The sequence below is a fragment of the Aspergillus sclerotioniger genome (genome assembly GCF_003184525.1).
Source record: "Aspergillus sclerotioniger CBS 115572 chromosome Unknown BO94scaffold_48, whole genome shotgun sequence".
NCBI classification, from domain to species: Eukaryota; Fungi; Ascomycota; class Eurotiomycetes; order Eurotiales; family Aspergillaceae; genus Aspergillus; species Aspergillus sclerotioniger.
In genome coordinates this window covers 34,275-49,384 of record NW_020291038.1, presented here as the reverse complement: position 1 = coordinate 49,384, position 15,110 = coordinate 34,275, and the positions used below count along the sequence as shown (strand labels likewise).

General features: G+C 49.5%; 5 protein-coding genes across 5 annotated transcripts; 3 read left to right on the top strand and 2 right to left on the bottom strand.

Annotated features, from left to right (window-relative positions):
• Positions 1-700: 700 nt before the first annotated feature.
• Positions 701-2,834, bottom strand: BO94DRAFT_528234 (pantothenate kinase). Its single transcript, XM_025610415.1, has 4 exons — positions 2,458-2,834; positions 2,049-2,331; positions 1,485-1,989; positions 701-1,430 (listed from the first exon to the last, which is right to left on the bottom strand). Exons 1-4 carry the CDS (start codon positions 2,668-2,670, stop codon positions 1,115-1,117), a joined length of 1,317 nt encoding a protein of 438 aa, XP_025461877.1. The 5' UTR covers positions 2,671-2,834; the 3' UTR covers positions 701-1,114.
• A 1,715-nt stretch (positions 2,835-4,549) lies between these two features.
• Positions 4,550-6,779, top strand: BO94DRAFT_570044 (DEAD/DEAH box helicase; the record flags this gene model as incomplete). The annotated part of the gene is made up of 9 exons (XM_025614773.1): positions 4,550-4,878; positions 4,931-4,988; positions 5,041-5,176; positions 5,225-5,585; positions 5,632-5,711; positions 5,762-5,913; positions 5,967-6,160; positions 6,208-6,356; positions 6,414-6,779. The coding sequence occupies 9 exons, from the start codon at positions 4,550-4,552 to the stop codon at positions 6,707-6,709; spliced, it is 1,755 nt and encodes a 584-aa protein (XP_025461876.1). The 3' UTR covers positions 6,710-6,779.
• Positions 6,780-7,310: 531 nt separating this feature from the next.
• On the top strand, positions 7,311-8,702 carry BO94DRAFT_561158 (polysaccharide deacetylase family protein; the record flags this gene model as incomplete). Its single annotated transcript, XM_025614200.1, has 4 exons — positions 7,311-8,164; positions 8,225-8,310; positions 8,369-8,574; positions 8,604-8,702. The coding sequence occupies 4 exons, from the start codon at positions 7,311-7,313 to the stop codon at positions 8,700-8,702; spliced, it is 1,245 nt and encodes a 414-aa protein (XP_025461875.1).
• Positions 8,703-9,389: 687 nt separating this feature from the next.
• BO94DRAFT_478986 (uncharacterized protein) lies at positions 9,390-13,539 on the top strand (the record flags this gene model as incomplete). The annotated part of the gene is made up of 3 exons (XM_025608723.1): positions 9,390-9,443; positions 9,698-10,038; positions 12,642-13,539. Coding segments are annotated over 3 exons (1,293 nt in total), but the record flags the coding sequence as incomplete, so codon positions are not given.
• A 397-nt stretch (positions 13,540-13,936) lies between these two features.
• On the bottom strand, positions 13,937-14,515 carry BO94DRAFT_590928 (uncharacterized protein; the record flags this gene model as incomplete). The annotated part of the gene is made up of 1 exon (XM_025616072.1): positions 13,937-14,515. The coding sequence occupies one exon, from the start codon at positions 14,513-14,515 to the stop codon at positions 13,937-13,939; it is 579 nt and encodes a 192-aa protein (XP_025461873.1).
• Positions 14,516-15,110: the final 595 nt, after the last annotated feature.

Sequence of the window (15,110 nt, the reverse complement as noted above, 5' to 3'; positions counted from 1 at the left end):
TCTCAGATGAGGAGGTGGCTTGAGTATGCACCACACACTATCAGGTGGTAAGGTTTGCTTTCATATGACCCAACATTACACATCACCCACTGGTTGTTTGTATGTCCCATTGCATGTGCTTGGCTGGGTGGTGGGTGGCTTGGCTTGGCTCGACTTTTGGGGTTACAACTCGCTGGTCTGTTTGGGTGGCGGTTGTACTTTCCTCACATGTACGAATTAGGTAATTTTTTATCTTATACACAGAACAGAGATGGGGTGACAGCTTTGCGCCACAGAGACCCACAAAGCAGTGGTCAATCCAGTAGGGTATGTTCAATTGAAGACACGTATGAGCTGTGTATGAGGTCATGGTTTCACCGCTTAACATCACGTCCTTGGATGGCTCAGATATATACCTAGCGACCCAGAGAGAAAGTTAAGCACAGGTACAGGGCTCGCTCGTTAGATGGAACGGTGAATCGAATGTGGCAGAAATTGGGTTATGAAATCACCCACTGACTAGTAGTATTTAGTACCTAGTACCCTTTGACTATTGCTGGAGGTATATTACTATGCGAGACAGGAGCTTGACGGGTTGGTACTAGTGGATCGGTAGATACCATTGAACTGCAGTTAGGAGTATGCCATTTTAGGTGATGAGGTAGTAATGTTGCTAACAAGAGTGTTCCTGGGATTTATTAGGTATAAGAAGCGATATAAGATAGTCGGAATACAGATGCTGGCCGACGTTTATTTCTATATATTATTATGCTCTACCCTTCTATGCAATCGAAGGATGCCAGCCTGAAGTAACGGAAAAGAAAACTATGCGTAATGCCTGCCCTGGTGGGTAGAAGGAATTCTCCACAGAAATCCGAAAGAGCGATTCTGATAAGAAGGAAAGTAGAGGAAAAAAAAACCATACAATCGGGGATGTTCCCACCTGATCTGAAGGCACCGAAACACAGATGCCATCAAACTTCGGAACAGGCTCGAGGATTATACTAGCATAAGAATGCCAGTCTAACAAGCACATAATCGACACAATCAACGGGTATCAAACGCTCAAAATGATGGAACTGGACACGGCTCGTCCAGTATGATGTTGATGGGAACATGCTGGCATGGGTCTTCGTCACGATTGCTCTTGAGAATCAGCTTTCTGCTGCAATTCGGCTACAGCCTTGGCCACCTGCGGCATTGTGGTCTCGTCGACGCTGTTTCTGCGTCCCCAGTTGGCTGGCTGCCTGCGGAGGAACACGCCAACGGCACCAATATAGCCCTCGTGACGCAGGAAATAAGCTTGTTTTTCGCCCTTGGACCAGAACTTGATGGCGTAAGACAAGGTATTCATGGTCTGTCGATGGCCCCGGATGAATGAGCCGCCAAAATAGATGTGCTTGACTTGATGTTTCTCGGACTGCAGATACGCAATTTGTCCAATGTTGTTGCTGTGGAATATTAGACCTAGCCATGCAGTATGCGAAGAACCTAAAATGACGTACCTGATGGCATAAAGTAGGCTCCTGCTCATGTCTTCGAACTGGAATGTCGGCTCGCCATTCCTTTCGCTGGGTTCACCTTGGAAAGTATCTTCCCCGTCCACTTGATTTGACTCTGCTTCACTCTTCATGCGGAACACCTTGCCAAAAGTACTCGCAATGGCGGTATGCTTAAGCCCAATCTTGGTGTAGTCCATGCCGTAAATGTCACCGACTAGCATGTCCACCCCGCTGTTATCCCCCCGGTCCGCCATTGCCAGCATGTCGTCGAAGGTCCGGGCCCCAGTCAGCAATGACATCAGACCCCAGAATGTGCCACCGCCGAGGTGAGTACCACCCACACGCTGGAACTGCTTGGGACCCGACACTTTGATCATCGACACACCAGAGCCAATGTTGACTAATAGATACGGGTAGACATCCGGTCGGGCCTCGGCAAACTGCATCGGCTCGAGTTCACTGTATGTAAAGACCTCGTTGGGGATCTCGGTGATGAAAAAGTCAAGGCCTATAGGAGACAATTAGATCCCGGCATGACTTTCTTTTATGGGGAAGGCTGCAGCATACCCGTAATAAGGCACTCCATCTCATCTTCCCTGATGATGTTCACGTTAAGGGCCGCCTTGAGCTTATCGTAGTATTTGTATGCACCTCCACCCGTAGCCATGACACATAAAGCATCTCCAGAAGGGCCCCCGAGCTTCTCGTGTTCTTCTTTCAGTTGCTTGATGAACTCAATGCATAGATCAATGCGGGAGGTTTCGAAATTGATGAAGTTTAGTCGGCCACCATTGTCAACAGAGTCCAGCTCTCGTGTGAAGTAAACCAGTTTTGCCAGCGATCCGCCAATCTAATGTTGGGGCAGCGAGAGTCAGTAAATCGAATTGTGAGTTTGGGCCCAACGGTGCAATTGCGGGGAGCTTCAAAATTGTGCGGGGAACCGCGGAAGGAAAAAAAAACAAAGAGAATTACTCACATCCACGGCAACATGGCTCACCAGGCCAGTGTGATGAGGAAGACGAATATCATGGCCCTCATAATGAACGCCATCCGTCCGTACAGGACTCTTGGATCGGGGGTCATCATCAACAATAAAGGCGCCTTTGACGTTAATCTTGACAGCTCCTGGATTGGTGATCGCTTGTTCTAGGCGACCGCCCCGAACGGAATTGGGGGTTGAGGAGGACATATCGTGTCAATGGCATAAAAATACAGATGCGAAAGGAGCGATGGAACCCAGGGATAGATGGACAACGGGGAGTATCTAGACGACGGTGCCGGCGGACGAGGTTGCCATCTCGGAGCAATGGGATCCCGTGATGGCCCCTACGGCGTATATCTCCTTCTGCCCGCTTTTGTTGAGGTCGGGTGGAACCAGATTATTCCTCTGACCGGCTGGGCAACCCAAGCATTCTTAGTCACGCCTACTACGGGTGCTGGACGCCGAGGCCATCCAAACAAGGGCAACTATGGCCTATAGTCTAGTACCGGTGAGCTGGCAATTGCAGAACCGCTAGCCGGATTGTCTTCTGCAGGGGTCAACTGCGTCATTCCATCCAGCCTGAGGGATAAGGTGACCAATGACATCGCGCCCCAGGCTGATACCTTAGGCAGGAGTCTCAGGCATCCAGACCCCACGATACCATTTCATAGAGCCAACACCAGATACAACTCTGACAAACTGATAACATTGAGATCGAGGAATCAACGCTATTGAACTAATAGTGCTTCGTTTGCTATGGCTGCGTTTGGCCATAGATCAGTTTGGCCAGCGAAAAGTGCCATGTCTTAACAACCCCCTACATCTATGGATATACTAGTACTACTATCCCCGCACCCACCACGATCACCCTTGGTTTAGTCTCGTAGGCGGCTTCGCGTCATTGGAAATAACTGACAAGCACGACCGATTTGGCGCAGACTAAGGGATACTAACTTCCACCGAGAAAAGCACCGTGCAGAAGCGAAGCGAAGACAAGCTGGATACAGACAAACGAAGGAGATCCACGCCAGAAGCCGTGTCATTCTTGGCCTAACTTCCTGGGCCGACAATTCAGGTGAAAGCAGCCAATCCTAGCGACGTGGGTGCCTCTCAAGGACTTTTGCGTTTAGTCCCGTCTAGACAGATCTCGAAAGCTCATAATACCGTATGATTCGAAGTACTTGGGGATTTGAGTTTGTAGGCAATCCAATAGTAGCATGCTGAACCCCAATTGGTTAGCCATGGACTCACTATCATTTCTTTACAAGTTCCTCATGTCTCCGGATTGTGTCCGTAGAAAGACCAAATGCCCAGTTGCATCTATCTATCAACGGTTCAATGCCGAAGTGTCTGCTCCCAATGAAGGATCAATTTATCTCATGATTGTCTGCAATCGAACAATGTTCTGCTTTCTGGGGAAATTACCTGTGGTGAAACCACTGATCGTATCTGCAAGTGAAGTAACTAATGGATGCTATCATAATCTCGGAATTTTTCTATTCATAGTACGAAGGTCAACCAGCGAGGCTTTTTTTAATTTTTTTTTTTCGCCAATTCCATGCTGGCACCGTCTCCTATCGGGTCTGTCCCAGCTTTACTCGCTACATGACCCCCAGGGATCAATTTGAAGTGGTCATTTGCCGAAAGAATTTGGTTGCCAGACCCTTCTCTGATTGCATCTCTGCCAAACTCACTTCTTCCTTATTCTCCCCCTCTTCTCTCCCTAGCAACCCTTCCAGGCCATATTCACTGTCCAGGTCCTCTTTGCTTTCTTTCAGCTGGTTGTCCGTTGTCTTGTTTTTCTTCTCTCATTTGCGTCTCCATCTAAGCTTCATAAATTTTCTTTCCCCAATACTTTGTCATCATCTTCACCTTTCTTCTACCATTCCACCTCACTGTTACATTTATCTGCTCACTTGTCTCTTCTGCACTACACGCGTTAAACACAGAAAAAGAGACATCCTGTTGTAAGTACCTTATCATCACCAGCTGAGCCACCCAACTTACCAACCACGCGTATCCAGAGACACCTGGCTGTTGCTCGAATCACGCATCTTTGATCTGTCTGTGTCATATTTTGAAAACCATGGAAAGATTTGATGTGTCCGATATGAGCAACGCTCTGAATGAGAGCACGGCAAACGAACCCAAACTACCCAACGAAGCTGCAAGCGCTGCTCGCGAGAAGGGGTGGACAACTCCCGAACAGTACGATTACGAGAAGTACAACGCGACTGTTGCGCCACTGGGCCCTTCCCAGAACGGCGGGGAAGAAAACCTTCCGGCATGGGCTGCGCAAGCAGCTAAGTATGAATGGCGAGACGACTACGGAGATGTTGGTCCTCGGAATCCGGCCCTAGAGGAGCAGTTGTACCGTGGCGAGTACATCAACAGGACCGGTCTGAAGATTGGAAAGTGAGTTGACTACCTAAGCTACCTCTCCGAGTTCATAACTAAATTTCTGTAGCCTCCAGAACATTGAGGTCATTGCCGAGAGTCGTGAGAGACCAAGTCCTGTCAAGAGCGTAAGTCGTGTCGTGATCTCTCCAACACCTGTTTGTGGCTGATGGTGTGTAGTTTGACGAGGCTGGCCTGCACCCGATTATTCGAGAGAATATCCGGCTGTGCAGATATGAGGTTCCAACTCCTATTCAAGCTTACACCATTCCGGCCGTACTCACTGGACATGACTTGATTGCTATCTCTCAAACCGGTATGTGGTGGATAGCTTGCATTCTATGATATATACTAACGAAAGAAGGGTCTGGAAAGACTGCCGCTTTTCTGATTCCCGTCCTTTCACAGCTGATGGGAAAGGCTAAAAAGCTGGCGGCGCCTCGTCCGAATGTCGCAGATGGTTACGATCGAATGCTTCACCGCGTTACGGCCGAGCCTTTGGTGCTCATCGTCGCTCCTACTCGTGAGCTTTCGACGCAGATTTTTGATGAAGCGCGTCGGCTTTGTTACCGATCCATGCTACGCCCTTGCGTTGTATATGGCGGTGCTCCGAGTCGCGAGCAGAGAGAAGATCTAGAGAAGGGTTGCGACATCCTCATTGCGACCCCTGGCAGACTGTTGGACTTCATGAACCAGAATAAAGTCCTCTCGCTTCGACGTGTGAAGTAGGTTTTACAAGCCTACCAAATTTCGCTGCTAACTTGGACTCAGGTATACAATTATCGACGAGGCCGATGAAATGCTTCTCTCGGATTGGGAGACTGAATTCCAGAGGATCATGTCTGGTGGTGGTATGTACTTCTCGAGTTTGTCGGCTTGATCACGTACTGATGAAAAAAAGATGTCAACGAGGACGCCGATCATCGTTACATGATGTTTTCGGCCACTTTTGATAAGGGCTGTCGTGAGATGGCGCGTAGGTTTTTAGCTGCCGACCATGTTCGCGTGCGCATCGGCCGGCCTGGTAGTACTCACCTCAACGTCGACCAGAATGTAAGGCGGTGACTGGCAATTCCTCCAAGGTCTATGCTAACATTGGACCCTAGATCATCTACGTCGAGCCGGGCATGAAGAATCGGTGCCTCTATGATCTGATCATAGCGATGCCGCCATCACGTACTCTGATTTTTGTCAATTCGAAATCCCAGGCTGATTTTGTGGACGATTATCTGTACAACAATAAGCTTCCAAGCACCTCAATCCATTCTGACCGCAACCAGATTGAGCGAGAAGATGCCCTGTAAGTTGCTAATCCAACACTTTCAAGAATATCGCTGATGCAAGTAGACGTGCTTTCCGTACTGCCAGATGCCCTATCCTTGTGGCCACTGGTGTTTCTGCTCGCGGGCTTGATATAAAGAATGTCATGCACGTTATCAACTATGATCTCCCTCGTGTCCAGCATGGTGGAATCACTGAATACGTTCATAGGATCGGTACGTCAGGATAAGAGGGTGTACAGAGAAGCTAGGAAGTGGGCTAACACTGGACAGGACGCACTGCGCGCATTGGCAACGAAGGTCTTGCTACTTCGTTCTACAATCATGACCATGATTCAGATCTTGCACCGGAATTGGTGAAGCTTCTGATGGAAACCAAACAAACAATCCCCGATTTTCTCGAATCTTATATTCCTGAGGATAAGGTTGTCAAGTTTGACGATGATACTGACGACGAGAACGAGAAAAACGACAATACCGGTGGCGATACTGACGCTTCCTGGGGAGGGATGCCAATGGATTCTGGAGATGCCCCCCCGGTCGCACCCGACGCCAATTGGGATTTCTAGTATACCCCTGGCTTTACTGGCCATATGCAATCCGTGGTTCGTCGTGGATGCCGTCTTTGGAACCGAGCGTCTGAGGGCATGTGGTCGGCGGACTATCATTGGAAGGCCGGACCAGTGGGTGGTTTGCTAGTGGTTTCTCTTTTTTCTCTGTTGCGATTCTACGATACTGCGATCAGGCCGGCTCTGTCATGCAAAAGTTTGAACCCGGGCACAAGGGTATGTTGCAAGCTGTTCCTCGCCCGGGACACCTCGGAAATCCGGCTCAAGATTGACTATCGTGGGCTATAGGAATTCGACCAACTGCGGGCTATGTTGGGAGGGCGAGTGGGCGGGGGGGAAGCAGGCGATTGATTCCATTTTGTTGCTACTGAAGGGGACACCAAGTAACCAAAAATTGACCATTTGAATCTTCTCTCTCATCTAGTGATAGTGCGCCTTCCCCGCGAGGGCGCCAGCATGCTCTTTCCCATTTAGAGTCAGCCATGACCACATGAGCTGGATAAGACACACTCCCACGTAGACTGTAGACGCATCTCATCAAAGATCAGCGACACGGCACCTACTTATCCATTCTTTGGCCCGACTCAGACTCACGGCCATCATGCTATCCTATCAGCGATTCGCCTTCCTCGTTATACTTATCATCTTCACCACCGCAGCTGCCCCGAATCCCCTCCCCAGCAACACATCTGCCAACATCATCAATCTCCCTTACAATCTCAGTACCGCTATAGTCATTGATACATTTACCAATCCACAGTACAACGCCCTGGGCTTCTGGCACGGAGGCCTCGAGGGGCTCACCATGGAATACGGTCAGCACTACGTCCGTCTCTACCCCAAAGACGCCGACCACAACTACAACACTCAGCTGTCCCCAGCAACCTGCTTCAACCTCCTCCCCTACCGAACCACACACTACTTGCACATCCACTTCAACGGCAGCACCAAGTTTAGCGTCTCCCTCTCGCAAAACAACGTACATTGTGACTCGTCCCGCAGCCCGTTCCCCGAGACGTGGGACTCGGTTGAAGCCTCGCGCTATGCGCGCGGCAACGACATCTATATCCCCCTCTGGCACTTTTACGTAGACCATTCGCGGGCTGTCGCGGTCTCGCTTAGTGGGTTCTACTCGACAGAGCCGGTGACGCTCTATCGGGTGGAGATTGTCAGCGCCGGCAGTGTACCGCGCGGGTTTCCGATTCCACGTCGGGTGGACAATGGGCGGGTATTGCTGAGATGCTCTCGGCCCGGGTCATTTGCGTTTGGGATTGACGATGGGCAGCCGAGGTTTGCGCAGGAGGTGATGAAGATCTTGGAGGAAGAGCAGGTTCTGGTGACGTTTTTTGTGGTCGGAATGGGATTGAGGGATTTGGAGACCAATTTCTCGAATGTTTATGGGGAGATGCTGAGGAGGGGGCATCAGGTGGCATTGCATTCGGATACGCATCGGAAGTGAGTTTCTATCATTGACTGACTGGGTTGGGTAAGATACTAATGGGGCGGGGAGCATAGACTGGAAGGGTTGCAATCGGTTGAGGCCATTGATCAGGAGATTGTGGAGAATATCAAGTCTTTCCGGCAGATTCTGGGGATTGAGAGTATGTCTATGTCTTTCCATGTTAGTTGGACTGGTGGAGTTGGGCTGACCGTTGACAGCTCGCTACTTCCGTCCTCCGTACGGCACCCTTGGAGCGCGGACGCGTCAACGACTGGCAAACTATATCCAAGACCCCCAGATCATCAACTGGAGCGTGGACATTGAGGACTGGTTATGGGCCGACTCGAAAACCCCCGAGAAGCAGCGCGAGGCCTTTGTTCGAGACGTGAGGCGGGGGGCAACCTGGCTGTCATGCATTTCCTCAGTCCGACCACGGTGCATTATTTCCGCGAGGTGATACGATTTGTGAAGAGCAGGAATGCGACCATCATGCGCATTGATCAATGTCTGGAGGATCCACAAAGTCCGCCTCTGAAGATTCCGGGCCTTTGACCGATGCATTCCTGCTTGTCTCCTGCTCATTCCTGTCCTATAGTGTTCCGCTGGGTGTAGTGAATCAATTCGTTTGACATTGTTATGACAGATTCCTGTTCCGCTTGTGTTGGGCCCGATGCATGGTAAATACCGCTCCTTTGTAGTCAACTACCTTCAACTACTACCCAGATCGGTCTTTGTCTCCCACAGCAATCCATCCCAGACAGTGGATCCTGAACAAAGCAACAGGCGGGGATGATCAGGAATGAAAGAGAGGTACCTTCCTCCACCTTTTAGAGAATACCTAGGAGTCATGATTCTGGTTCAATGTGAGCCCCCTTTGATGTCAGCCACCCAGTCGTGGTCCTGCCAGCTATATCTACCGGCAAACGCCCCGTCGGCCTCTCCCCCAACCACATCCCCCAAATTCTACCCATCTACATACCAATAAAACAGGAAGAGCAATGGAACCAAACAAAGCGGGCCTTTTACGGAGTGCACGCATTCGCACGAATATGCAAAAGCAAGCTGATAAGGAGAAACAGCCTCCAAGATCAGACCCACCTGACCCACCTACCAAGGTATGGCGTGAGTATTGCCAAAATACTCACGATCAAGGGCTGACTTTGTTCACTGCAGACACTGCTACCAGATAATAAACGAAAGCGAGCCGCAGCACCGTCTCAGGGTCCAAAGAAGCCAGCCAAGAAGCGTCAACACCAGAAGCCCGTCACTCCCGACAGCGAGGTCAAGATAGAAGTGCGTTTATGTTTCATTCATCGCGAAGAGGAGCTGATCTTGATTATCATAGGTACCAGAGTCGGACCATAAGCAGGAGCGAGAGCGAGAGCGAGAGCGAGAGCGAGAGCGAGAAACGACAGGGCTATCTCAGCATTCAAAACCAGCTTTGGAGGTGTCTCAACGGCCAAATCTCGCTAATCGAGATGGGAATATCAAGCGACAGGTGCGTCTATCCCTCGCAAGAAGCAAGAGCACAAGCTCACTCATTCCAGGTTCCGTTGAAACAGGTACGAACCCCCAAGAATGCACCTGTGGAATACTGGACTCGGAAGAAGAAGTGGCCAAGAAGACTATTTGAATTTTGCCCTGAAGAGTGGGGGACTCGTTCTGTTCCAACTAACCCTGGATTTATTCAATTGTTAACATCTACATCTACAGCTATATCTGAAGCCAAGTCTGACGCTTATTTCTCAGACACATGCATACGTTACCTTAAATCCAAGGGCTGTTATATCGTACGTCATATGTCTGGGCTAGCAGGGATTGCAGATGAGGATAAACAGGTTTGCCAGAAGCTGTTGAAAAGAGACTCCGTGACTCCCACACATACCATGTTTGATGAGAGAAGACATTTGATAGCATTGAATATTATATCAACAGGACGAATAAAGCTTGGGTTATTCGAATGCTCAGTGAACTAATCGTCCCTTCGGCGTATGCTGAGATGTACCGTTACCGCGAGATTGGGATTTTTGAGGAGAACGTGAATGAGTGTTGGAATCGGTCAAATTCGCTCGATCGTCATACGGCACTCGATGCACGGAGATGGGCTAGGCCAAGCGATTCGCCGACACGACTTCCAACACCGCAACCTGAATTCACTGTCGGGTTTTCCGAGAATGCGTTCACTTTCAAGCAATTCAAGAAGCTGGAACCCCTCATCGGACAATGGAAAGACCGATGTGATTTCAAGGGTACATATCATACGTTCTTTCCATTCCTCACAGCAGAGTTCGATGGTATGCAATATGATGTGGCAAGAAGAAAGAATGCGCATAGCATGGCTCGTTCCCTTCGAGGTGTTGTCGAGCTTTTTAAATCGGCCGGGCGAGAGGACGAGCTACACCGAAGGATTCTGGGATTTTCGATTGTCTACAACTATAACGCCGTGAGCATAGCAGCCCACTATCCAGTCGTACAAGACGAGCAAGTGAAGTATTGCCAGGAACCTGTTGGGTGTTTCTTTTTGAGTAATAACAGATGGGCATCTTACAAGTTTGTCTTGGCTGTATATCATGACTGGGCGCCGATGCACCTTGCACGACTTTGCTCTGCAATTGACAGCCTACCCAATCTCGACTTTACCGTGTCATTCCAGGGCAAGATTCATGGTTTGGACTCATCGGAGGAAGAGAAGTTCGAGGAGGATAGCAGTGAATCTGGATTCCTGGATAGTTTGGCCCCTTTGGCATCTGCCGAGAATATCTAGAACTTATACCCGAGTACTTTACATGTTCAGCTCGTTGTGTTGAAACTTCCTTTTGTTTTTCACAGCAACAGAACAGTCTGTGCCAGCAGACAGACTTGCATGAATTCCCTTGCCTGACAAAAGATACGAGGATCTTCTCCAGCCCACCTCGTAGCCTCGGGCTTTGAAATGTCTAGGTTTTGGCCCTTATTGGAGAATGAGTGGTATGCGTTTTGGTCTGGTCGTGTTCACAATTACTTATCTTGGGTGCGACTTTCCCCTTTACCTTCCTCTGACTCGTACTTTTTTCCAACCAGCACAGCCCATCTATTTGGCCAACTGCACATGCTGACTGACAAAAAGAATCCCAAAAAAGAAAAACCAGTGGTGAAGGTGAAGCTAAACTGACCAGCATGATCCAGACCACATCTACGACAGCCTTCTTTGTCCTATATAATGCTCATTCCTTTCGGCTACAATGAAAGCCTTCTAATAGAGACATTCGACATGAGAGAAAAGGCCCGAAATAGAACAGGTTATGAGCGGAACAGAATACCGGTATGTCTTCATGGCAAGATCCTGCAGTCTGGAGGCAACCAAGTCCAGGAACCCCTGTAAATTCATTTTGGGCGTTCTTTGTATGTAACAGTCTGGTACGAGATGATCTGCACAAAACGAAGCTTTGTTTGTTCGCTACCACGTTTGTCCCGGCCCTAGCGACAGACTCTCATCCTCCCCACCAAGGTTCAGACAGGTCAGATTTCTTGTTGTCCTATCCAGAAGACACAACATCTATTGAAGAAAATCATTCATTCCACCTTCCTTCGTCTTATACTCTATGGCTGGTCCAACACGACAGAAAGAGTCAGCCCAACAAGGCCCTCGGCGAAGTGAGCGCGTCCGTAAGATAGTGCAGGCGCAGGCTGAGAAACGGCTTGCAGAGACAGCAACTCAACAGACACATGTATGGTGTGAGCCCTGGCCATACCGTCCAAGCTGACTGAATCGGTTCTTGTTAGGTGCAATCTTTAGGTGCAAGACGGAAGCGATCAGCAGTAACACGAGCTCCATCTGTAAAGGTATTGATAGTAGGAAAGTCTATCATAAAGGCGGATTTATTTCTTTCTGGTCCGACACAGGAGTTAACATCATCTACTATAGGGTCGACTGTCAGGTGCAACACAGAAACGAGCGCGAGCAGCAGCAGCACGAGCTCCAGCTGTGAAGGCATCGACACAAAAGGCCAAGACTGAGGTACATCTATGTCTTCCTCGATTAAATACAGGAGTTAACATCATCTGTCATAGAATCAACGGTCAGCTCCGACACGCAAGGAAGCAGTAGCAGGACGATCGCAGCATCTAGAATCGCCTCTTACAAACGACCTCCACCAAAATACCATTAGCGCAGGAAGGAATCTCAACAAAGAGGTGGGTATATACTTTTCACCTCGGAAGTCGGAGGCTGACCCCATTATAGTTGCTCCGGAACCTGGGACAAGTTGACATAGGTCGATCTGTATCTTGCTGGGTTGAAGGCAACGGCTGGCCTGCCGAATGTTCTGAAGTTGACCCTATGGCCCAAGGTGCAGAAGATTTTGTCGCCGCTCGTGCCTATTCTTCGAACGAGTGTATAGCCTAACTTGAAGAAATGGGTAGTTTCCGGACATTCCACGAGGATGGGATGGTAGACATCGACAAAGACCACTACCAAGGCTTGAAAAAAATGACTTTTGAACCCCCAACTAGGACAGTGTTCGATGATGATGCTTTGGAATATGTGGTAAGCAGAGGACCCATTAAAAATGAGACCGGGGTTATACGATTGATCGCTCAATGTATTGTGCCATCGGCCGAACTCGAGATGTGCCGCGGCAGACTCGGATCTTTACGCCTCATTGAAAGCATTAATGAACCCTGGATCAAGTCCAGCGCCCTCCAGCACGGCGTAAAACCGGTGAAACGGGGAGAGCAACCCCAATCACGACTTCCAACCCCTCAGCCCGACTATGCTGCTGGGTTTTCCAAACAGGGACTGACCATGAACCAGCGTGAAAAGCTGAAGCCTTTACTGGGTCAGTCTGGGGAGACTTCTGTGTTGCAGGGTACCGAGAATATGATCTTTCCGTTCCTCACCGCAGAAGTCAAATCTAGCACAGTCAGTTTGGAACTTGCCGATCGACAAAACACTCACAGCATAACTCGTGCAATGAGAGGTGTAGTGGAGCTGTTCAAAATTGTCGGGCGCGAGGATGAGTTACATCGACGGATTTTGGGCTTTTCTATAGTGCATGATCATGCCGCGGTAGAAGTATACGCCCACTATCCGATCATGGGACCGGAGCAAACACAATATTATCGAGACGAAGTCATGCCTCACAAGATCAGTCGACAGAATAAAGCCCTGCGGTGGGCTTCATACAACTTTGTGCTGGGAGTCTATCATCATTGGGCCCAACAGCATTACGACCGATTGCGCTCGGCGATTGACCAGCTACCTGAAGAAATTGACTTTTCAGCGGATGGCCGAACAATCGGGAGGGCGACAATACCAACGACGGCACAGGATTCTATACATTTTTCTCATGAGGGCTCACTTTGCCCGCGCCCGCGCCTACAAACAAGACAAAGAGAAGGCAGTAGTTAGTGTTTTTCTCCCTTCCTTCAAGCTTCTTTTTCGGTTCCATATTATTCCTATAGTCAAGTCAAGTCAAATCTTATTCTATTAGCCTAACGGAGCCCGCTCAGTATGTTGCTAGCTATCGCGGCAATAACACAACCAAGGGCTTGTACAGGACTCCGTTAAGTACTTCCAAGGTTTTAATCAAGGCTTTTAAAGGGCCTAACCAAGTGCTTCTAGAGTGAAAAAAATGCAGTATTTGACTGAGATATTTAGTCTAAATATGCGTTCGGGGGGGGGGGGGGGGGGTTCCTAGTGGCATCCACCCATAATCAATATCATTCCTAGTAGTATATACTACTATCCCTGAATAAATCCCATCCCAATAAGACCATCTACTACCTACCTCCCTAAACCAACCCAATCAAACAACCTGAAAGACCCAAAACCCACCAAACTCCCAATACGCCTCCTCCGCCAACTCGGGCAAATTCCCTCGCACAAACTCCTCACACGTACCAGGACATCCATCCTGATCATTATAAACCGCCGGATGACCTGCATTCTGTCCACAGAGATCAATATTGGCGATGATTTTCAAATCCTTGAAATGGTCCCCAATGTTGCAGTTTGTGTTGGGGAAGTGCGCGAGTGGAGGACCCCAGGTTTGGGGGTTGGGAGTGTTTTCTCTGCTTTTGTTGGTGTATTTTGTTTTCTTGTTGTTGTTTTTTCCTTTCGTCTCTTGGTCGTCGTAAGTGTAGGTATCGGTATCAATAATCCCAAGAACATCCCCCGGCACCACCTCCCTAGAAAACACCCAAACCTTTATCCCCTCCTCACAAACCTCAAGGATATATACCCCCCCACCGTGGGAATTAAACCCCTCTCCGTAGGTCTCTGGTCCCCCGCGAACACCACACCCGAGGATGTTTTCTTTCGAGGGTCCGACGTCACATCGTCCGTCTATGTTTCCTGTTACGGTGCCGGTTTGGATTCTTCCCATACCATCTAACCCGAAGGAACTCGGGAAAGAAGGGGTAGGAGAGGGGTTCATATAGCAATCCCCCCCCGTATGCAAACTCACCACATTCCCTCCATTCCCGTGATTCGTCGCTTCCAAGACATCAATCTCACCATTTAGGGGCCAGTTCTCGGTATCGCTGAGCCAGAGGGCTGGCCAGAGACCGCATCCGTGGGGGTGTGGTGGATGGAGAAGATGAAGAGGCCGGTTGTGTAGCGGGGGGTGGATTCGATGCGGATGGATTTGGGTTTGGATATGGTGGGGGAGAGGGGGTGGGGTCGATGCGGAGGGTTATGGTGTTTTGGGTCGTGTGGGTTAGGTTTAGAGAGTGGAGTTGGGAATGGGGTTGGGGTTGGAGTTGGGTTGGGTTTATGTATCTGGGGGATTTTGTTAGCGTTAGGGGTATAAATTGTGGTAGGGGGGGCAAGGGGGGGGGGATACTCGACGAATCCATCGGTGGGATCTTCTTCGGTGAAAAAGGTGAATTTGTCGAAGAAGGTATGGCCGGTGTAGGTGTCGATTAGAATGTAGGTTGGGGGGTTTGCGGGGGTGGGGGGATTGCGTTTGGTGTTGGGGT